The sequence below is a fragment of the Macrotis lagotis genome, chromosome 1 (genome assembly GCF_037893015.1).
Source record: "Macrotis lagotis isolate mMagLag1 chromosome 1, bilby.v1.9.chrom.fasta, whole genome shotgun sequence".
Classification (NCBI taxonomy): Eukaryota; Metazoa; Chordata; class Mammalia; order Peramelemorphia; family Peramelidae; genus Macrotis; species Macrotis lagotis.
The window spans coordinates 491,885,609-491,910,311 of record NC_133658.1 but is presented as its reverse complement, the minus strand read 5'-3'; the positions used below and the strand labels follow the sequence as shown (position 1 = coordinate 491,910,311).

At 38.6% G+C, this 24,703-nt stretch overlaps 1 protein-coding gene and 1 pseudogene across 1 annotated transcript; both read right to left on the bottom strand.

Annotated features, from left to right (window-relative positions):
* Positions 1–3,582: 3,582 nt before the first annotated feature.
* On the bottom strand, positions 3,583–3,990 carry LOC141504864 (endogenous retrovirus group K member 25 Pro protein-like). The gene has a single exon (XM_074210223.1). The coding sequence runs from the start codon at positions 3,988–3,990 to the stop codon at positions 3,583–3,585; it is 408 nt and encodes a 135-aa protein (XP_074066324.1).
* Positions 3,991–6,997: 3,007 nt separating this feature from the next.
* Positions 6,998–8,463, bottom strand: LOC141520359 (eukaryotic translation initiation factor 3 subunit H-like; annotated as a pseudogene).
* Positions 8,464–24,703: the final 16,240 nt, after the last annotated feature.

Below are 24,703 nucleotides of genomic sequence, written 5' to 3'. Positions count from 1 at the left end.
ACAAAGGAGGAAAGCATAGTCGGGAGGTGCACGAGTCTCAGCTACGAATTGATAACATAACTTGTCAGTATGTCCTTGAGTATCATGGCAGGTCGAATTCAAATTGCCAAAAATAGAACGCCATGTCCCAAATGTAAAATCTGAGCAGGATGTACCTTGCTTACAGGGGAATATGCGGAGGGAAGCATCTATTGGTGCAAATGGTAGACCCAATCGCCACAAATGTGGGTGGGCAGTCCCCAGGGGAAAGGCAACTGGTGCAGGAGCTGCTATTTGTTTGTATTTCTTCGTAGAGGAGATATAATCCCAAAATCGTAGGTGCACAGAAGAATTGTATATTGTAGGGCCACATGTTGGAACCCCAGTAGAGCAAGCATGTATCGGAACCCAGGTATCTCCATCTCCTTCAGGGCAGGCAGCGAAAGACACTGTACCATTATAATAAGAGGCAAGCTGCATGTATGCCTGTGATGTTTCATGGGTGCAATTCAGGGAATGTGGGATGGATAACATGGTTACATTTAGACGGGTGATATGATTCTTCAATTCTTGTGTATGATGAAAAGAGGAAGAAAAAAGTTTACTTTCTAATTTGATACATGTGTTATCTAAGCTTGTATCATCCGAAAGTATGGTGTCTGTATAAAGACATATCGGTGGATTAGAAGCATATACTGTAAAATTGTACTTAGTTATCTCAGTTTCCTGTACTTTCTGCATATCTCGGTGTTCAGTGTCTCCTACTAACTTGGTGGCATTCCCTTTTATCTTAAATGGAGGTGTCATGTCATGCCATCCTAAAGCTTTAAGAGCTGGCGGGTCCACTACCAACCCCCAGAACCATGCACCTTGTTGATCTTCCTGCACTCTATGTGCCTCAGTAAGATTATACCATTTACTGTTGAGAGCTTGTGTCCCGGGTAGCAGACTCAGGGCAAGGAGGGCAAGAGTCAAGGTCTTCATTCTCTTTTCTTTCCTTGGGTATCGCCGTCCTCTCCATCTCCGTCTTCTTTTCCTTATTTTTATCTTCTCCGAGGTCTCTGACCCACTTGGTTGGAGCCCAGACTGGTTTCTCCTTCTCTTTGCCATCCGGATTTGGATCTGGTTGAATACAAAGATACCCTCGTCCATTTATAATTACCGAGCCTGGGCCATGCCATTGGCCATCTGGGCTTTTCCACAGTACTCGGTTGCCTATTGGGCAGGGAGAGGGATGGCTAGTTGCGTGTGTGTGGAGTGTTTGTGAAGTTCCTGCGAAAAAAGGCAAAGCTGGGGAGGTACCATCATCTCTCAATTGAAGAAAATTCATGGTGTATATGGCCTGTGCTAATTGTGTATATATAAGGCAGCCACGACCACTGACTCCCCCTTTTTGTTTAATGAGGAGGGTTTTAAGGGTGCGGTTAGCACGTTCAACTATGGCTTGACCAGTGGGATTATATGGAATTCCAGTTTTGTGTAAAATGGAAAATTCTTGACAAAAGTTTGCAAATGCCTTGGAAGAATATGCAGGGCCATTATCTGTTTTTATGGCTGTAGGAACTCCACAAGTAGAAAAACAGGTTAAAAGATGTGCTATAACATGGCGGGCTGCCTCACCAGGTTGAATTGATGCCATGACAAAATTAGAAAAGGTGTCTATGGAGACATGAATAAGGGTTTTCCCATAGTGAGTAACATCCATCTGCCATAAAGCATTAGGATGGTCTCCGCGGGGATTAATAGCACAATCAATGGGTGGGGGACGAAATGGAGCACAGCCAAGGCATCGTTTCACTATATCCCTGGCTTGATCTTTAGTGATGCCATACAGATGACGAAGAGAACGAGCTGAAAGATGGTACTTATCATGTGCCTGATGGGCTTCTGAGAGTAAAGGGCATAGCAATGCTCGATCTACCGTATCATTACCACTGTAGATGGGCCCAATAGTAGAGACATGGGAACGGACGTGCAGCACAAACACAGGACAATGACGAGAAAGGAGAAGATTTTGAAGGTCTGCTAACAAAGAAGCAATAGTACTAACACGAGGATTGATAAAAGCTGTAGGGAGTTCTCGAAGTGCTGTAGCACAATATAGACTGTCAGTGATAAGATTAACAGGCATGTTGGCAAGATAAGCAAGAGCACGTGTAACAGCAAGGAGTTCATTTTTCTGGGCTGAGGTATACTCAGTGGTAAAAACCCGCAATATTTGCTTTTGTGGGATGTAAAAGGCTGCCCGTTTATTTTTGGTGGCGTCTGTGAACACATTTGGTCCATCAACAGGGGTAGGGGAAATAATTCGTGGTGGGGGTTGTAATGGAAGACTGTCCCATCCACGCAGCGTTGGGGGTAATGAAAGATTGATGACATCACATGAAGTAAGTAGGGCAGCCCATTCAGGGATAGAGTCAGTAAAATAGCGAAGAGCACCTTCAGAAGCACAAATATTTAAAACAGGATATTTTCCAAACATACAAAGACAACGATCAGACATAGCTAGGAATAAGTTGGCCAGCATCGTAAATTTACAAGGGATGCTTCTTTTACTTCTCTGGAAATATTGCCATTCTAGGACACCTTGCTTTTGATAGAGACAACCAATATGTGACTTTTGATTTAAAATTGTAGCAAATATAGGTTGCTCAGGATCAAATTGAACTATAGACTCATGACACCTGGACAAAATCTGTGTCATGGCCTCCTTGGCTTGTGGGGTCCAATTCCGGGGTGAGGTCAATGTAGAATCTCCTTTTAGGATATCATAAAGAGGATGCATCAAATCATCAGGAATAGGAACTGTAGAACGTATCCATTGTATGGAACCAATAAGTTTCTGGAAATCATTAAGAGTACTACATTTTTCTAAATTCACCTTTGGGGGTATTCTAGATGCCCTCCCTTCACTAAGGGTGTGACCAAGGTATTGATAAGGGCTAGTATCTTGTATCTTATGAGGAGCCACTTGAAGCCCATATTTACTCAAGGAAAGGAGCATTTCTTTTGTTAATTCTTCTAGCTCCGTGGCTTGCTTAGTAGCCATGAGAATATCATCCATATAATGGATTATGATGGCCTTGGGGTACTTACTGCGCAGCGGGTGAACAATAGCTGCAACATATGCTTGGCACATAGTTGTACTATTGGCCATTCCCTGAGGAAATACAGTAAACTGATACCTGATTGATGGGCTTTGAAAATTTTTTGATGGTACCGAGAATGCAAATTTATCCCTATCCTCAGGGTGAAGGGGAATGCTATAAAAACAATCCTTAATATCTATTATCTTTATAACAAATTCTCTAGGTATAAAGGCAGGAGAAGGAAGACCCGTCTGTAGCGGGCCCATAGGGACCATTCTTTTATTCACCGCCCGTAAATCAATAAGCATTCTCCAGGTGCCAGCTTTCTTTTTTATTACAAATACTGGAGAATTATAAGGGCTGGTGGTAGGCTCAATTCTGTGTTGTAACAATAATTCCTCAACTATATCTTTCAATGCGGTGAGCTTCTCCGTAGAAAGGGGCCACTGTTCCACCCACACAGGGTTATCACTCCTCCAAGTAATCTTTGGGCAGCTCACCATAACAGTAGCCCCTAGGAGTTTGTTGCCAAATGTTCAGGGGTGGTAAGATACAATTGTAACTGATGTAACAAATCTCTACCCCACAGGGCAGAGCCTAGTCCCGTAATCTTTAAGGGACGGATAAAACCACTTTGTCCTTCATAACTCCATCTTAAATGACGTTCTGCTTTTTTAGCCCCTTGGTGGCCTCCCACCCCCAAAATAGGGGTGATAGATGACATAAGTGGCCAAGAGGGGTCCCACTGTGCTGAATCAATAACAGAGATATCAGCTCCAGTGTCGATCATTCCTGACACTAATTTGCCTTCTATATTTATTTGTATAATAGGCCGTTGTAATCGGACTTCAGTGCACCAATTTACTTGTGGGACACTCTCACTCTCAATCCATGGCAGAGATATTCCTCGGCCAATAGCCATGCCAGGGGGAAGGGTTACTGGGTAGCAGTGTGGGTTGGTAAGGTATACAGTAGTATCACCAGATGGCAGTAGTTGGGTGTGGACAAGTACAGGAGAATATCCTGTAGCACCCACTATCAGTCGGGGAAATGTGGCCGGGACCACTTCTATGGAGGCAGTACACCAGGGGTTGATTATTAATGAGTCCTTTTCCTTTCCCTGTTCGGCAACTGTTAGAATAGTTTGACCTAGATCCTCTCGTACTGTAGTTCCCTTTGATATCGCTCCTGCAACCCTTTTGGTTCCGGGTCTGGCCCCATGGGCATCTCTGAGGCTACTGTGATAGGATAGGCTCTGGTGTCGGGGCCCCCACGAGGAGGGCCCCTCCTCCCGTTTCCCGGAACCAATGTTTTCTTAGATCTACAGAACTTTGCCATATGTCCACTTTTTCCACAGGAATAGCAGGTGGGCTGTATATTGCCCTTCTTTTGACCTACACGACACTGTGCCTTAAAATGCCCTTCTTTTCCACAATTAAAACAAACGCCCTTTCGTTGTTTAAGGCCTTCACTAATCCCCTGAGCTATGGCCATCGCCATAGCTTGGTGTTCTCTACTTTTAGGAGGGGCCTCTAAGAGGCGCTCGATTATATCACTTATGGAGGGATTAGCACCCAAACCAGTCAAGAACTGTTGATATTCAGGGCGAAGACCCTCTTTTACCACCTGTGGAATAAGCAGTTTGGAACCAGTTGCGTGTCCTAAAACACGTACGACTGTTTCTTGTACCCTACTGATAAAATCTGTAGGGGTTTCATTGGCTCGTTGTTTAAGACCAATAAGTTTCTCCCTTTCTGCCCCTTGGGCTTCTAGCTTTCCAAAGGCTCTGACATGGCAGAGTTGGATAGCTGCGAATACCATAGGCTGTAAATGTATTTGGTCTCTAGGTCTTTTCCATCTTCCTGTCCCTGTAATCATCTCATAAGCCTCATCAGGGTTGGTGATACCTCTCTCCTCTATATACTGTTCTGCCTCTCTCTTTACTAGGGCAGTAAAAGTAACTGCTTGCCCTGGAGTGAGCACTGCACCAGCAACCTCTTGCCAATCGTAAGGGATCCAGGGCCATGCAGCAGTGGCATTAGTTAATAAATGTTTCACATATGGTGAAGAGGGGCCGTACTTGGCAACAGCTTCCTTGAGTTCTTTCAATACTTTAAAAGGAACTGGCTCATGACGGCGATTGCCACCCTGGCCATCATCAAAAACAGGACAAAGAGTTGGAGTAATACCCCAATCTTCCCAATCTACAATTTCCCCTTCTTCAGCAGCCGCTTTAAGACTGCGTGCTATGAGACTTCCTGGAGCAGGACCCCTAGAAGAGCCAAAGGTAAAACTGGCTCGGTGTTTCAGAGTCATGGCGGACAGAGAGGTGGAGACTTCTTCCTCATCTGTCTCTGCCTGTGGGTGTGGCCTAAACACTTCCTCCTTTCTCACTGTTTGCTGCGCCACAGTCCTGGGTCTTAATTTCTGCTGCGCCACAACCTTGATTCTAACTTCCTCCATATTCTTCCTAGCTCTTGCTCTGTCCTCCAAATAGCTACTTCCTCCTTCTTCTTCCCCAACTCCATATTTATTATGTTTCTTAAGAGTTTCTCTAAGTTCTGCCCAAGGATAAATCGGAGGAGGATTATTACAACCCTCCTCCTCAGAAGATTCTCCTAATGATTCTCCCACTTGTGTGCCAATTGTTTCTCGCCCACAGGGACGAGAACTCCCCTGTAACATTGTATTTATGAGAGAATAAAAGGAGAAGTCTTGTTCAGTTAGGATTCCAGGGCATGACTCATCAAAAGAAGCTAACTGTTGCCCAACTGTCTCCCAGTTCTCTTTGGTAATCCCTGAATGTTCTAACCAAGGGGAGAACCCCCACACCTTATTTACAAATTCACGACACTGCTTAATATGTGGCTTAAATTGATGCCGCTTTCCTAATTTATATAACTGACAAGCTAGAACTGCCTTTTCTTCGGGTCTAATCAGGGGAAAACCCATTCCCTGCCCCATAACTTCGTCCCAGATTAATCTCAAGTTAATCTGAGGCTGTCCAGCTCTTCTCCCTGTTAAGGGAGGCCAGGCGGAAATTCCCTTGGTCCCTGTTCGGGCGCCAATTGCTCGGGGACCTATTCCGAGCCTTCCTGCTCGAGGACCTATCCCGAGCCTTCCTGCTCGGCCACACTACCCCGAGCCTTCGCCTGGATACATACCTTTCCCCGGTCTTCGGTCGTCACGGACCCGTCGGTCTTCGGACGCCGGACCCTCCTTTGGGGAAGGAGGGCAATAACTGGACAGAACACCCGGTTGCAGTCTAACAGCAGGTCTTTATTGCTTACATAGCAGCGAAAAAATGGCTCTCTCCTTCCCCAGTCCCATCCCTTATATAGTCTTCTGCTCCTCCCCCGAGCTCCTCCCCTGTTCCTCCCTCATGGGCGGAGCCACTCCTGTTACTGGGGCGTTCCCAGCACCCATGTGGGCGGGTTCACACCCCCAGGCGTCTCCTAACCCATAGGTGGCCAAGGTCCAGAGCTGGGTCCAGAGCAGATAACAATTTTTCAAATAAGTCATGTGTGGCCATCTCTTCTGGCTAATTAAATTCTCTCTAATAGAGATACAATTTTCGAGAGTTGTTAAAGTCTTTCTTCCAGGTAGTGTTATTGCCAGTTTCATCTTAATTGATGTTTTTTTCTTTTCCTCCCCCCCCCCTTTTATAAAATTTTACTTTTTCATATTTCTCTGGAGTCTCCTTAAGTCTCAGATTTTCTATTAATCTTTGGTCTTTTCTTTTTTTAATATTTAAAGCAAATTTTATTTTTTTCCTAAGAATTTTACTGCCAAAGTGAGTCAATGATATCAAATGAGTTAGTCTTTTCATTAAGAAAATTCTGGTTCTTGAAAAAGCTGTCTGCAATCGATCTCAGAGTATGTATCAGCACCTTATCTGGAAACAATTTATCAAACCAGTTTTCCTCTTTCTAGTTATTGTATTCTTGGAGCACCTGAGCCATGAAGAGTTTGCCCAAGTTTGTGCGGTGAACTCTTTTATGTTCTTTCAGTAAGTGTTAATTTGGCCTATCAATAAAGAATAAGAGTGAAATGAAGAAAATAAACAATTGCTACGATGAGAAAATTAGAATGAAATTACAATTTTATCAATTACGATGCTTATAGTAAATTATTCCATTTTCTTAAAAAGAGTACAAAAGAATATCAGCAGAAAGTTTGAGAGTTGCCAAGGACCTCATTAACTTGTCAATTCAACTAATACACTAAAAGAATCCCCAAGATCACTTATTCAAATGGCAATATCATAGCTTCTACTTGAAAATTTCCAAGGGGGTGGCTAGGTGGCACAGTGGACAAAGCACCAGCCCTGGAGTCAGGAGCACCTGGGTTCAAATCCGGTCTCAGAGACTCAATAACTACCTAGCTGTGTGGCCCTGGACAAGCCACCCAACCCCATTTGCCTTGCAAAAACCTGCAACAAAGACTGAATCCATCCTGGTGGGTGGCAGAGGAGGTTTGAAGAGTTTGGACATGTCCTCTTCAGGGAGAGGAGGTTCTCTATGGCTCTGATGCTGCAGATTCTCCTGCTGACAGTGCTGAAGATACTGATGTTTCTATTGCTGCTGCTTCCTGATATTTCTCATATAGATATTATATTTAAGAATATCTTGGCTCATTTCATCCACTTTGTCCATCAACAATTGCAGGCTCTTTCCCAGATGATTACTGCTGCCTAGACTGAGCAATTCATGTTTATCTGCCACAGCTGATTTCTTTTCTAGTTCCTACATTAGTACGTTGATCAGATGTGAATTTTTAATTATAATTAGCACTTCTTCAAACATGTGCTCAAAGGTTATGTTTGCCTTTTTCAATACTTCAGGAGAAAAATCTTTCTCTTTATAAACTTCCATTAGTTTAGGAGTCAGTCTATATGCCTTCAATGACAGAGACCCTTGAGCAGTTTTTATGGGATCATAAATGAGAACTACAGATTCTTCAATTGCATGTTGGTAACTGAATTGGGAATCCAGGAGAGCACAGATGACAAAAGAGCCATAGTATGTAGACTGGTACCAGCCAACATGAAGATGATCAATATTGAAATGATGAAGATTGCGCATCATTTCCATCTGATATTGGATTTCATCAAAATCAGCATCATCCTCTGTGTGTTGGGGAAAGGGAAAACAATTGGTGATTTCAAATCTGTCTTCCACCACCTGTCCCAAGAGTACTCCCTGGACAACTTCATTCCCCGTCCTTCTTCTTGGTAATGTTTAATTATTTTCAAAACAACCTGTCCATTGATCTTCACCTGCTTTACAGCTGAATCTCCCGAGCTGCCTTTGCCTCTGCCTTTGCTCGAGGCAGGGCCGGCAGCAGAAATCGAAGTGGTGGAGCCGGGGACCGTACCTTCTTTACGGGACACCATCTTGGTAATCTTTGGTCTTTTCATCAGGAAAAGTTGGAAGTTTCCTATTTCATTAAATGTCCATCTTTTTCCTTAGAAGAGAAGGCTCAGCTTTGCCGGATAGTAGATTCTTGGCTGAATTCCAAGCTCCCTTGCTTTTCAGAATATTGCATTCCAGGCCCTTCGATCCCTTAATGTTAATGCTGTCAGGTCCTGTGTAATCCTTATTGTGGCTCCTTGGTATTTAAATTGTTTTTTTTTTCTGGCTGCTTGAAAGATTTTCTCTTATATCTGTTTGTTCTGGAATTTGGCTACAATATGCCTTAGTGTTTTCATTTTGGGAATCCCTTTCTGGAGGGGATCAATGTATTTTTTGTTTTAGGGGTTTTTTTTGCAAGGCAAATGGGGTTAAGTGGCTTGTCCAAGGCCACACAGCTAGGTAATTATTAAGTGTCTGAGGCCGGATTTGAATTCAGAAACTACTGACTCCATGGCCAGTGCTCTGTCCACTGCGTCACCTAGCCACCCCTCAATGTATTTTTTCAATAACTATTTTGCCCTCTTGTTCCATGATATCAGGGCAGTTTTCCATCACTAAATGCTGTAATATTGAGTACAGGCTTTTTTTTTCTCTCTTCATTGTTTTCACAAAGACCAATAATTTTTAGGTTATCTTTCCTTGATATATTCTTGAGGTCAGTGGCTTTGCTAATGAGGTATTTAACATTTTCTTCTATTTTTTCAATTTTTTGGTTTTGTTTAACAAATTCTTATTATCTCATGAAGTCATTGGTTTCCATGGACTTCATTCTCTTTTTTAGGGAAGAATTTGCTTCATTTACCTCTTGCAATTCCTTTTCCATTTGGTCAATTCTATTTTTGTAAGAGTTTTTCCCCTTTGATCATTTGAGGGTTTTTTTTTGTTTTTTTTTGCAAGGGAATGGGGTTAAGTGGCTTGCCCAAGGCCACACAGCTAGGTAATTATTAAGTGTTTGAGGCTGGATTTGAACTCATGTCCTCCTGACTCCAGAGTCAGTACTGTCTGCACTGCACCACCTAGCTGCCCCTTTTGAGGTTTTGAGAGAATTATTTTCTTTTTGCATTTGTCCAATTGTATTTTCCAAGGATTTGTTTTCTTGTTGCAAGGTGTTAATTTTCTCTAGGGTATCTTTTTTGTTTGTTTGTTTGCAAGGCAATGGGGTTAAGTGGCTTTCCCAAGGCCACACAGTTGGGTAATTATTAAGTGTCTGAGGTCAGATTTGAACTCGGGTACTTCTGACTCCAGGGCTGGTCCTCTATCCAACCCCTTGGGTATCTTTTCCGAAATTTTCCAATTGATTTTCCTTCCTGGTTTCTTCAAGGAAATCTTTCTGTGCTACAGACCAAATCACATTCTCCTCAGGGGTTCTATATCTCTTTGAATTAGGGTCTTTTCTTTCTAGGAATCTTTCTATGCTCCCCTCTTTCCAATGGCCTTCCTTTATTTTCCTAAGATCTTGTGTTGGGGGAGGGGCTGGTTCACAGAGGTTTGGTATTGAGATCACTAGAGGCTTTACTCACTTTACTCTCCAGCTGGCCAGTAGGGGGTGCTGAAGTCTTTGCTCACTGAGTGGCTAGTAGGGGGTTTTGGAGGCTTTTCTCACGGAATGTAATATCTCCTCCCGGCCAGTAGGGGGTGATGGAGGCTGGAACCTATCCCCAGCCCTTCCTGTAAGTCCTGGACTGTCAGTCCTACGGCCACGCCTTCCCTCTCTGGTTGTTTCTCAGAGTGAAGTGCTTCCCACAGGGACGCTGATCTTGAGTATTCCGGCTCTGCCCCCTCCCCCACTGGCTGTGGGCACTCTGCACCGGGTCACCCCGATCCCCGAAGACAGACCTTGAGGTACGTGTTTTCCTGGCTTCTCTTTCTGGGTTTGGTCCATAGGACTTCCGTTAAGAGGTTTGTTTCATATTGTTTATGAGGGAAGATCATGAGACCTTAGCACAGGGCCTGGCTTCTCTCTGCTTGGTCAGAAGTCCTTTTTAGTATTTTTAATAGGAATGGATACTGTTATTTTGTTAAAAAGCTTTTTCAGGGGGTAGCTAGGTGGCGCAGTGGATAGAGCACCAGCCCTAGAGGCAGGAGGACCTGAGTTCAAATCTGCCCTCAGACACTTAATAATTACCTAGCTGTGTGGCCTTGGGCAAGCCACTTAACCCCATTGCCTTGCAAAAACTTTAAAAAAAAAAAGCTTTTTTCAGTATCTTTTGAGATAATCATGATTTCTGTTGGTTTTGTTATTAATATGATCAATTATCTTGATAATTTTCCTTATATTGAACCAACTCTACATTCCTGATATAAATCCTACCTGGTATATGAGTCTTGTGATATGGTCAATATTGCATATATTGTGATATACTATAATCATATTCACAATTTTTGCATCAATGTTATTTAGGGAAATTGGTCAATATTTTTCTGTGTTTTAGCTCTTACTAGTTTAGGTAGCAGCACTATATTTGTGTTATAAAAGGAATTTGGTAGGACTCCTTTGCCTATTTTTTTCCAAATTGCTTATATATTATTGGAATGAATTGTTCTTTAAATTTTTGGTAGACTTCACTTGTGAACTCATCTGACCATGGGGATTTTTTTCTTAGGGAGTTAATTGATGCCTTATTCAATTTATTTTTTTAAAATGGGATTATTTAGACATTCTATTTCCTCACCTGTTAATCTAGGCAATTTGTATTTTCATAAAATATTCACCAGTTTCACTTAGATTGTCAGATTTATTGGCATATAATTCGGCAAAATATTTCCTAATGATTGTTTTAATTTCTTCTTCAATGGTCTGATTTCATCCTTTTCATTTTTTTTAAATTTTATTTTAAGGTAGTGGGGTTAAGTGACTTGCCCAAGGCCATACATCTAGGCAATTATTAAGTATCTGAGGCTGGAAATAGAACTCAGGTCCTCCTGACTTCAGGGCTGGTGCTCTATCCACTGCACCACCTAGCTACCCTCTACCTTTTTCATTTTTGATACTGGATATTTGGTTTTCTTCTTTCTTTTTGGCCTTTCAAATAGCCTTCTTTGTTTGACTGCATAGAACTGGGAGAAAATCTAATCTGGGTGAAATCTCGTTCATTGTGTTCTAGTCAAGTCTATTTGAAGAGATACACCCCACCCCCAACCTGCCCCCAGCCTCTCATTAGAAAATGTCCACTTTGGGCAACTAGGTGGCACAGTGAATAGAACACTTCCCTGGAGTCAGGAGAACCTGAGTTCAGATCTGGTCCCAGACATCTAATAATTGCCTAGTGTGTGACCTTAGGCAAGTCACTTAACCGCATTGCTTTAAATAAAAATAAAAATTTTTTAAACTTTTATTAAAAGAAAGAAAATGTCCACTTTTCATTATAATATTCATTCTTCTCATTGTTAAAACAGAGTTGATTGCCATCTGCTGAGAATTCCCAGATTCGTGTGTGTGTGTGTGTGTGTGTGTGTGTGTGTGTGTGTGTGTATGTGTGTGTGTTCAGACATCAACAAGATGTGTCTTTGGCAGTTGAGGGACACTGAGCTGTTGTTAATTCTATGCTAGCAATAATTAATAAAATGATCAATTATCCAGAAACTGTATCTCTTGAACTTTTTATATATCACAGTTTCATTGCTCATGGAAGGCACCAGAGTTCTTCACTCTATGTTCTTGACTTGCCCAAGGTCACATAGCTAGTGTCTGAGATTCAAACTCCTGTGCCCCTGAGTCCAAGGTCAGTGCTTTATCCATTGTGCCAAAGAATTCTGTCCACCTTTAGAATTCAAAAACAAGTACCCTCCTGGTACTTAAACTCAAAAACATGTTATCTCCCTCAAGGAAAATAGCATTGTAAAAGAATGGTCCTTGGAGATCAAATAACAATGGTCTCCAGATAAGAAAGGTTTTGTTCTGCTCCGGTTACATATTTTCTATTCCCCCATTGTCACCTTATATCTCCCTCAGCTTGAGGAGATCATTCTGAGATGGTTTCCATTACCAAATGGAGTAATTCCCAGAGAAATAAAACTTACTGTCTACATTTAATTTCTATCAATGTATAGCATGGAAACAATGCAAAGATTATCAGACTGCCTTCTGTGTGTGGGGGGGGGGATGGGGAGAGGGAAGGGAGGGTGAGGGAAAAATGTAAAATTGAATACCTTACAAAAATGATAGGTAGAAACTACTATTGTATATAATTAGAAAACATAATTTTTTTTTAAAACACACACACAAAAAAGATCACACAGCTAGGTAATTATTAAGTGTCTCAGGTCCTCCTGACTCCAGGGCCAGTGCTCTATCTACTGCTCCATCTAGCTGCCCTCACTCTACATTTTTAACAAAAAACTTATTTATATTTTTGGGGTCCAGATGGAGAATTTCTCCAGAAAAGGGAATTTTTGTTAGGATTCTGGCTGTTTTTTGATTCTCCCTTTTACTAGTAATTTGGTTTTCTCTAAGTAAATTTGTATGCTTTATATTTAGCTGTTTTTGCACTTCAACTCTCTGAATTTTAACTCTGTAAGAGTAAGTAGGGGCATTGCATCAAATAGATGTGCCTATTTGAAAGAGATCCTTTGAATTAAGCTTTATAAACATCTATGTACAAAGCAAAAAGTCATCTGGGAAATAAATCCATTATCTTTTGGACTTCATCTTATGAATCCAATTGCTTTATGGGATCCCAAAATACTAGCAATATATTGCAAAATTTTTGTATGAATAGGGTTCCAAGAAAGGAAAAGCTGGACTATTACCCTGTAAGAGGAGCTCTAAAGCTGTAAACATTGCTTTCAAGGTTTTTTTTGGGGGGGTACATATGAACTCTGTGTAAAATAACTTTTTAAGAAGAGCAAAGAATTAGTTATTTTTATTCTTAATAGGTCTAAGTGAATTAGGTTTTAAACCAGGTAAAAAGATTCTTGCAGTCAGTTTTTCAGGTAAGTAAATTAAGTTTTTTTCTTTTTTGGTCTTTTGCAAGGCAATTAGGTTAACCAAGGTCACACGGCTAGGTAATTAAGTATCTGAACCAGGTTTGAACTCAGGTCCTCCTGACTCCAGGGCAGGTATACTATCCACTGTGCCACTTAGCTGCCCCATAAATTAAGTGGTTTTAAGTGACAGAGGCCTAAGTATGGTAAGTTAATCAAAGAGTTAGTAAAGGTGCTTTTGTATCTCAGTTTTTGATTTCTGGTAAGGATATGTCTCTGTGTGACTTTCTAAGATAGTTTGACAAAGTTTAAAAGGGTAATTTTAGTTTTTAAGAGTTCTCTTTCTATCAGTTTGATTGTGGTTGAAATCTATAGTTGAATAGGGAAGGGGAAATTTTCCCCAATTTTATAAATTTGTAGACTTGGAGATGGAATCAGAGAAGAAATTTTTCTCTGAGTAAAATGTCAAGTTTTTCTTTAGATGGGGCTTTAGCAGTTTTAGGAAGATAATGTTTTATACAGTCCAAGTGGCCTGAGCTTGGCCAGAAGACATAATTGAGGCAAACAGGGTTAAGTGATTTGCCCAGGGTCACAACTAGTGTCTGAGCTGATTCCAGATCAATACTCTACCCACTGTACCGCCTAACTACTTTTATTTTTCATTTTTCTTATAGTACTGCAATATTCCTGTTACATTTCATGTATCACAATTTGTTTAGCATTTCCCAATTCACAGACATCTATCCCCACCCCCCCAATTCTTTGCTTTTAGAAAATGCTTCTATATTTTGATATCAATGACTTTTTTGGATATAAACCTGGTAATGGAGTCTCTTGATGAAAGGGTATCAACATTTTAGTAACTTTGCTTAATTCTAAACTGCTTTACAAAATTATACCAATTTACAATTCTCTTAACAATGTACTAGTACGCCCATCAACTGCTTGACATTTTTGATAATTTACAAGATATAAGGTGTAACCTTGATTCATATTTCTCTTATTAGTTATTTGTAACACTTTTTCATGTGTTGTCAATATTTTGTATTTCTTTTGAGAACTTTGTTTATATACTTTGAGCACTTACCTATTGGGGAATGGCTTTTATATGTGTGTATTGTTTATATACCTTATTATAATTATCAGAGAAATTTGAGTCTGGTCTCCCCCATTTAACTGCTTCCCTTATAACAACTGCATTAATTTTATCTGTGAAGGAGCTTTTAAATTTTAATCAGTTATCCAATTTTATCTGTTGTAATCAGCTCTATCCCTTTTTTAAGAATGTCTCCTAATGATAGCTGTAGAAGATATAGCATCTGTTTCTCTTTAATTTTTTAAAAATAGTACAATCTTTAAGATTAAGATTTAGAATGTATTATGAGTTATAAAACATTGATTGACCTAGCTTAACTTCTACTAGATTGCTTTTCCAGTTTTTCCATTACTTAAAAAAATAAAATAAGGAATTCTTTTCTAGATAAATTATGTTTTCTATTTATCAAACCCTGGGTTATTGAATTCTAATGTTTCTGATGTTCTGTTTTCTAGACTGTTCCATTGATCTACCTTTCTATTTTTTAACCAGGACCAGATAATTTTGATTTCTTCTGCTTTATAATATAATTTGAGGTCTGAAAGCACCTCTTTTCCCCTTTATCCCAACCACTTTTTATGACTTCCTTGGTATTCTAGATCTTTTATTTTATTCAAATAAATTTATTATTATTTTAGTAAGTTCTATAAAGTGTCCCATGGAAATCTGCTTGGTATAGTTTTAACAGAGTAAATTAACTTTGGTAGTATTTCATATTATATCGGCCCAACTATGAACACTGAATATTCCTCCGGCTCTATGGAAGAACAATGAAGTCTCCTGTCCCTATTGTGTCATTGCCTATGTCTTCTTGAAGGCATTTTAAGCATATAATTGATATGTTTGTTGATTATAGTTCCTTTCAGGTTAATATAGTTTGTCCCTTTTAATTTTTTTTTGGATTTGCTTGGTTTGATAAATTGTTCCCCCATTCTCTTATTTTTATTCCATCTATGTCTTTGATTTTCAAATGTATCTCTTATAATAAGCAACAGATTTATGGGATTTTATTTTTCCTTTCCAATCAATAATTTTTTGAAAAAATTTAATCTATTGACATTTAATTTTTAAAATTTTTTTTGGCAAGGCAATGGGGTTAAGTGACTTGTCCAAGGTCACTCAGCTAAGTAAGTGTTAAGCATCTGATGATAAGTTTGAGGCATAACAGAGATCCTCCTAACTCCAGGGCTGGTTCTCTATCATTTAATGTTAACTAGGTTATTTTCTTCCATTTGTCTCAAAAAATTTTTTCAAGTTACAATACTATCGCTCTCTCTCTCCAGTTACTTTATCTTTTTTAAGGTAGCCATATTCTCACTAGCTTTCTCCCCCATTACTCCTGATTCTTCCCCTTCCATTTGTACATTTTTTTCCTTTTGGAGTTTTGCTTATTAGTTTCCTTTTCCTACTTGCTTTTATCTGGTTATTTAGTTCTTTAGTTCTCCTTTTCCTCTTGGTAAGGTAGATTTCCACTTTTCCTCCCCTTCAACTAGTCCCTGGAACTGTTTATTAGTTTTCTTAAATCCATTTTTTTTACCCCTTTCCACTTATGATGATTTATCTCCTTCACTCTTCATCTTCTGCCTACTCTAGACCCTCATTCTCTGGTTCATGACCCCTTTGTTTATCCAGTCCCTCTCTATTCTCTGAATTTCTCATGGAATTAAAACTTCTGAGGTATCTATTCTGTGCTCTTTCCTCCCCTAAGCATTTTCTGCCAGTCTTGGAGAGCTTGCATCCATTGTATCTCACATATAGAAAAATGCCAGTTCCTTCAGATAATAAAGAGGATGTTACTTTGTGGCAGAATCTTCTTCTTATGTCCCTAGTCAGCCCTTTATTTACCTATATCCTTTCCCTGGTCAACTATTCTTTCCCATTTGCCTCATAATATCCCTGGTCCATGCTTTCTCATTTCCTTAGTCAACAGTTATCCCCAGGAGTTGCATAGTCTATCCTCATGAGAAAGGTTGAGCGATGTCATCAAGCATTAAATTCCCATAGATAATGCCCAGCACAAGGTCTACCCATAGAACAGTCGTACAAGGTCCCCCCTCATATCACCAAAACAAAGCCAGTTCCCCTTCCCCTCCTCACTTTCTTACCATTCCCAGGAAGTTCTCCTTTTCCTGAAAGACCACAGATGTCACCTTGCTTTCATTGCTAGCTTTCCACTTGGCCAGGGAATACCTTGCACTCTTCTTTATTTTCCTCTTCCCTTCACCATTGTCATGTACCCTTTTATTCTGCAATGTAGTCCCACAAAATTTTCGATCCCCCTTATAGGTGGAGTGCCATGAGGTTCAGTCCATGACACCTCTGGCTTACCTCTTGACCATCACTTCTGCCTTCCTCTTGTATTCTCATGTGTACTTGGATGGAAATCTATTTGTCACTGCAGTCACTGTGTCTAACTACCACATTATTCACTCTGCATTTATTTCTAGCATAACTGAGAAGCAAATGATCTCTACAAGTCTTGTCTTCTTTCACAGAATGTTTTAAAACTAATTTTGATAGATCTTTATGGTTATGCTCAGATTTATATATTAGGTCAACTTGGGCTGCATCTTGAGCCTGTATCCAATATCCATTCTTATTTAGAACATATTATTCATTTCCCTTTTGCACTATCTAGTGGGTGCAGAATAATTTTGTGTTATGTGAATTTCCTTTCCTTATATTTCAAGGTCTTTTTCCTGGTTGTTTGCAGAATTTGTGGTTTCTCAATGTATGTGAACTTTATTCACCATGTATATCATGGAGTATGTAGCCTTGGCTTTTTTGGAGGGAGGCAATCTGTGAATCTATTGGTTCTCCCACTCACCCCCAATTTGTGCACAGAAGTTTGGGGCAGTTTTCTTTTAATGTTTCTTGCATTATGATGTTAAGGTTTTTTTTGGATTTAAGTTCTTGTGTGAGACCTATAATCCTTATGTTGCTTATATGGAGGTTAAGGTTTGCTTGAAAGGATAGCATGCTTTCTTTTATGAGTTTTTTTCCTTTTCTTCTTCCAGATTGTCCTCTTCTCTGTATTTGCATCCCCAAATTAGTTGTTTTCTCCTTTTTCTCTTTGGTAAAATTTACCTCTGCTGATCAAGGGTTTTTTTTGGGGGGAGGGTATTCTAGTCCAGTTATTTCTGCTGTGTGGGCCATCAATTCTTCCCTCACAATTCTCATATTCCTTTTAGACCACTCAAGAATAGTGTGCTGTCATTATCTGCTCTTCTCAAAATCCACAGGGTCCTCTGCTTCATTAATACTGAATAATTTTCTTTTTTTCTTTGGTAGTTATTTATAGACAGGGCAGCTAGGTGGCATGGTAGAGTCTGGATGACCTGAGTTCAGATCTGACCTCAGACACTTACCAGTTGCATGACTGGACAAGTCTTTGTTTTAATTTTTTTTTATGTCTAAAATATAACAACTTTATTAAATTTTGCATGAGAAGTATTTTGAAAATAGTAAACATTCTATCAACCCCCAAATAAATCTTTCATTATCGCACATTTATGAGGTCTTTTTTCTTTATAATTCCATAATTTCATGTATATATAAACATGGCATTGGTTTTTGAAGATTTTTTAAAAAATCAACAAAATTATTCTCATGTCATTATTTACTCAGGAAAATGTAAATTTTTACTGAGGAGAGCCAACAGTAAAAGAAGGAAAACAAAGAAAAGAGAAAAGAAAATAGGTAGATAGAACTCTGAATTTCCAAGGAAAAAACCCCAGGAAAACAAAAGAGACCAGAATGTAGATTTGACATCAACAAGATCTGAGTTTGAATTCTGTCTTAAAAGCTTGTCCACTTAATGTCTTAGCTCATTTTCTCATCTATAAAATGGGGATAAGAATAGTATCGATTTTTCTAGGTCATGTTGAGGATCAAATCATACAAGTAAAGTACTTCAATCATTGGTAGTTTTATATATTTATACTTGTGTTTAGGTGAAGAAGTGAATAAGATTTCTGTCAGTAAGTAGTGTGACTTTTTGGAATAACTACCTGCTGCCTGTTTCAAAAATTTGTGATCTGTTTTTCCTATTGTTTGGTAATTAGCCGTGATAACTTGGAAAAAAAAAGGTGGGTGATGGTATATACTTTATTAAATGAGCCAGGAGGTAGAAAAAACTAGAAAATAAACTTTAGCTTAGTGAGTATTAATATCCCAGCAAAATATAAATTACCTTTTTATTTTCACTGAGTTCTAGGGAAACACATGAAATAGATAAGAACAGTTAATTAGACTAATTTTAAAAGTGAGTGATCATTAATTAGAAAGTATGATCTTAAATACTAACAACCAGTGGTAGATAGGGACTGGAATAATTACATGCTAGGGGAAATTTTTTTAAATTTAGAAAAATACAAGCATTTACATAAAATAAAATTTGGGAAATCAGAATATAAGAAAGGGCCTTAGAAAGAAAATATAAAATTTTGGGGTCATGTGACCAACAAGATGGAGACTTAACTGTCTTCTCAGACATTAGAACCCAAGGTAAAAACTTCAAGAAGTGATATATTAAAGTCTATTTATTCAGCATCCCATTCCTCACCACCCACCAGCATGCTGACAGGAAGGCTGCACTATCACTGGACCACAGGCTTGCACTGGAGCATTACCTTCAACTAAACCACCTTCCACTCTTCCCCACTCTTTCTGGGGCCATGTTGACCCAAACTCCAAACTGTAGAAATTGGTTCAGGCCTCAGTAGGCCAGCACTATAGTAGCATTTATTTTGTCTTGCATCAGAGTGATCTAGGAAAGCAGAAAAACAGAGGAAATGGGGTTGGGACAATTGTCTAAACTTGTAATAGAGCTCAATATACCCTCCTTCCTGAATGCCAACTTTAATGCTTCACAGCTCTCTAATGCCCACATGGCAGAAACTTGCCAGGAGTGCTCTGTACCAATGGGCATGAAAGCTGAGGGACAGAGGGATTGGGGCTGGTCACCATGTTGCTGGAGGTTGGGTTGTATGCAACTCATCTTAGGGGAGAGGACCCAGAATCAAGCTGGTGCTGCTATCAGTACCCCAAAAGTCACCCGTGATAGAAACTCAGGCTGATGAACTGTGAATTGCTTGGCATGAGAGGAAGCTGAAACACTCTGAGGTACAGCCCCCCAAGAAACCATAATCAGAGGGGAGTCAGATAATGGGAAAAAATACTAAGGAAACTCAGTCCAAAGAACATAAGCAATAATAGAGCAACAGGAAAATATTAACAGCAGATCTAATAAATGGGTTTAGGCAGCTATGAATAAGTACTTCAAAACAAAGGAAAATGGTGAGGCGGAGAATTTTGTAGATTGAGCACATTACAGAATCACAGCATGCTCTTTATGAGTGGTTTAAAAGAGAAATAAAAACTGTGAAGGCAGAATTGATGGCCTGCACAGCAGAAATAACTGACAGGTTACAGAAATTCAAATCAATAACTGTAAGTCTCCTATAAACAAAAACAAAGGAGAGGAAAATGATTTTTCCTGGTCTGACAGAAGAGAAACATGTCCATATGAGCAAAACATATTCCACTTGGAGGTAAGGCACAGAGAGACAACTTCATATTTCACAGCAAGTCAAAAAACCTAAACACCATTCAAAAAAATACAAGGACACTGCCCAGAACTTCTGAACACAGAAAACAAAGGGTCAACTGAAAAGAATCCACAAAGTAACTCCCCAAAATAAATTTAACAATTTCTTTGAGGAAATAATTAATGCTGAAGGCAACCAGGAGAAAGACCTTTGAACTTGAATAACATTAGACTATTTTGCACCCACAAGAAAACATGAGAGCAAACTGAAGTGATCAGTTCTGAAAATTTTTATCCATTTATGAAAAAATATAGAAATTTAGTAATAAAGAAATGTTTAAAACATTCTCATAAAAAATGAGACCTGAAGAGAATATTTATTTTTTAAATATTCCAGATAAATAAAATGCAGGAGAGGTGAATAAATGCCATTGTCAAGAACAGCAATGGGAAGGGTAACAGCAGAGAGATGAATGGAAGGACTTCTTTCTAAAAAGTCAGATGAGGGTAATGGTGGAGCAAGAGCCTGAAGCATTATGAATTAAACTCTTTTGAAAATTTGCCTATAGGTGAATCATTATATTTTAATGGGATTAGATTATAAAATTGTAGATGTATAAAAGGAGGATGGAAGGAGGATAGAATTGACACTTAGTGTCTCACAAAGAAGAGAACCTCAGGGTGATATGAGGGCAAGGGGGGATTGGAAAGGGAGAAAAGAGGAAGTCTTATTTTGGTAGTGGGGGGTGAGGCCCCTAATGAAAAAGCTGAGAGATGTTCTAATAAGGGAAGATGGTGAAATTGGGCAGAGTGTTGTCTGTAGAGATTTAGTATTTGGAGAGAACACTCATCCAAACTTTTAAGGACAAGAGGAACTTCTAGAGGCAAGTGGGGGAATGAGAAGGCATGAGCCAAAGGAGAATATTTTGGGGCAGATGAGGAAGAACAGATGACTAGGGTGAGGATATAGGTCAGTGGTGAGCTGCATTAATCAGAGTTTCAGTGGAGTAATATTCTTTCTATCAACTACAGGAATCGACATTTTTCTGGGTGTGAGACAAAATGAAAAAGGGAATCTGGGGAAACTTTAAAAGTAAAAATGCTTGAGGGAAAGAGCCCAGAATGAGCACCTTGAAAGTTTGGTTTTATGAGGGCAGCAGTTAATAGAGAGGATTAAGTATAGAGACCATGAATCAGAAAGTGAGGGTCTAGAGAAAACAGAAAAAGACATAATGAAGAAGTGAAAAGGGTGTAAATAATGAAATTTTAAAAAAATTATGAGTAGGACAAGTTGAAGAAAAGGGGGATTTTACCCTTACTTCTTAGGAAGAACAATTAATTTATATTAATTTAATTAATAAAAAACTTAATAAAGAGAAAAAGAGAGCAAATGTGGCAAGTGAAGGGTGAAATCAGGAGGAAAGGAAGAGAGTCTATGGAAAGAGGGCTGTGTTTAAAAAAACTAAAGAATGAAGAGATGAATATTGTGTTTACAATGGAAGGGGAAACTTTAAAAAATTACTATTGGAAACAAATTGAGGAAAATGTAAATCTAATTCTCATAAATTTAGATGTTAATGGATTAAATCAATCAAAAAGAGTGACAGAGAAGAAAACAAAACTTCACAAAAATTAGAAAAACAAAGACATCCACAGAATTTAAAAATTTACTATGCAAAACGTGAATTCAAAAAAGTAAGTGTTGCAGACATGCAATCTGATAAAGCAAAAACAAATATTAGAAAAAGTAAAATCCCATTAAATTTCAAAGAAACTGTATTATTCTAAAACAAAACTAAACATGCTTAAAATGCCTTAGTATTTAAATTAATAAAGGGAATATTAACTAAGTTACAAGCATATATAGACAGTAACACAATAACAAAAGATTTTAGCATCCTTGTTTCAATTTTGGGCAAGTATAACAGAAAGAGAAACAAAAAGGAAAACAGAACTGAACAAGTTGTTAAAAGATTTATGGCACTTTCTAAATGTCATGGGACTGCCAAAAAAATGTATTTCCCATCAGCACATGCAGTTTTGACAAAAACTGACCATATAAAAATAATCATTGGTTCAGACAACAGACAGACAAAAGGTACAGAGCCCAATGGAGAATTACTGAAATCCAAAATACTAAGTGGGTCTAAGAACAAATCATAGAAACAATGAATAATTAAGTAAAAGAATATTATAATAATGAAGCAACATGCAAAACTGTTGAAGATTTACAAAATGTTAGAGGAACAGAGGAAAGTGAGTTGAATATTAAATGACAGTAAAATTCTGACATGTGGACACAGGGAAGAAAGTATATTATGAAGGTTAGTAAAGACAGGATAAACAAAGTAGTTGCACAGTATGTTTGAGAAAAGATAAGTCATTGGATCACACTATTTGGAGCTGGAAGAGATTAGATATCAACTAGTCCAATCCACTTACTTTTTTTAATAGTTGATAAAGTTGGTCACTGGATAAGTGACTTTCCCAGGGTGGAACAGGGAATAAATGGTGGAGCTGGAAATTAAATCTAGGATGTCAGATCCAAATTTAGCACACTTTAGGCTTTACCACAGTCCAGTTGAACTGGAACCTAAGAAATGAAGAGGAACTAGAAAGGTAAATGAGTGCAGATCATATTGGATCCTTGAGTGTTGAGCTTAGATGCTTGGACTTGTATTCTTTAGGCAGTAGAAGTCACTTAAAAGTCTCTAAACTGAATAGTGATCATTTCTGTTTTAGGAAAATTACTTTTGCTAGGTGTGTAGAAAAGATTAGAAAGGGAAGAAACTGGAGGAAGGTCCTGGTTTAGGAAGTCTAGCAAGAAATGCTGGACTGAACAAAGATTATAGTAGTGGAACAAGAAAGAAAGACAGATGATTGTATGTTGGGGGTAAGAGACATAGGAGTGGCAAAAGCTTATATGTGAGAAGAGACAGAGCTCTTTACCATCATTTATTGTCATCATACTTCTTCTTCTCATTTTGGTTTCTTGAATTAGTATTCAGGGTGCCTGGAATTTTCTGTATTTATTAATGAAGATTGCTTTCTCATAGAATGGGAGCCATTAGGGGCAGTCAATTGGTAAGGCCCAGAGTTAGGAAACCCTGAGTTCACCAGTCTCATAAATTTACTAGTTGGGTAATCCTGGTCAATTCACTTAACCTTTATTTGCCTCAGTTTCCTTATTTGTAAAATGGAGATAATAATAGCATCCTTCTCCCAGGTACTTTATAAATGTTATCTATAATTATTTTCAATATCATCATCGTCATCATCATCATCATCATCATCATCCTAGTTCTCTTGAGAAATTTAAACGAGATTACCAGGGTCTCAAAGTATTTCAAGATAAAAGCAAATAGATGAAAATGTGATGATTAGAATGAAGGGAAGTGTGGAGAAGTAGGATAGGGATAAACATTGAGAGGAGTTGGCTTACGAAGAGGCATGGCTTCAGGTGGAGAAAGTTATAAAAGGGGAGAGTCATAGATGGGAACTCTAGAGTGAGAGGCATTTCCATGGGAAAATAGAGCAGGGAAGCATTGGCTTGGATGGGAAAAGTATCAGAATTTCAAACAATGAGAAAGAAAAAAGTTAAAATGGAGATACTGGCTTCCTGTTAAAAGTGGTTGAATTGATTTGATATTACATCTAAAAAACAATTTGGATTAAAAGCCTATTTTCATTTGGTCTTAATTCCTGTTTCCCTATTTCCAGATTATTTAGTTTCTCCTGGAACAAGAGTATTTATATAGCCTTCTCCCCTCTATATTATAAAAATAGTTAATATATTTCAAACATTAAAGAGATATGCATGCCTATGTGAATATAAAATTCATAGGACTATGTAAGAGTCAGCTATTATTATTTATTCTTTTGGAATGGGTAAGAATTCATTTTAGTCACATTAGTAGAGATATTAATGCTATACACTTGTAGAAACTAGCAGCTGGGATTGAAAATAGCTTTGTCTCAAAAATAAAATGTTAAAACTAGATTTCATTGGAAAGATATTTCCACAATGATTTGTAATGTGAGACAATAGAGTTGCTCAACAACAGATAATTTTTAAGACATGAGAAGCAAAATAGACATGAAAGGGATTATTTTAAGGGATTAATATGTACCTATAAAGGTACTAATTGAAACACTAGTTGAAGCACTAATTGAAATCGAGTATCATCTACCCTTAAATATTTCTTGCCACAGTTAAACAAGTACACAATCCACATACAAAAAATTCAAATTTATAATTTGGGACTAACCAGTCTTTAAATTCAAAGTATATCTAGTATAATGCTTACTGAAAACATAAGAGGTTAACAGCGGTTTCAGAACTATATAAATAGATTCAGAATGGGTTCTTTCCTAAATGGACCTTTCAAGGTCATAATTCCCATATTGGACTCTCTCTCTCTTGAGTACTCGTGTTTGTTTGTTTTCCTCTCATCAACCATTCTCACAAAATTACCAGTACAGACATCATATGCTATCATTGAACTATCATATCAGAATTCATTGAACATTATAGATATTGTTTTTTAAAAAGGTCTTTATTATCAATACATATGTGTGTAGGTGCTGTTAAGGTGGGGATATGTGCTGGACTTAGAGCCAGAAAGACCTGAGTTCAAGTCCTAATACTTATCCT

Coding starts and splice junctions, on each gene's coding strand:
- LOC141504864 (XM_074210223.1), bottom strand. CDS start 3,990: ATGGCTATTGGCCGAGGAATATCTCTGCCATGGATTGAGAGTGAGAGT.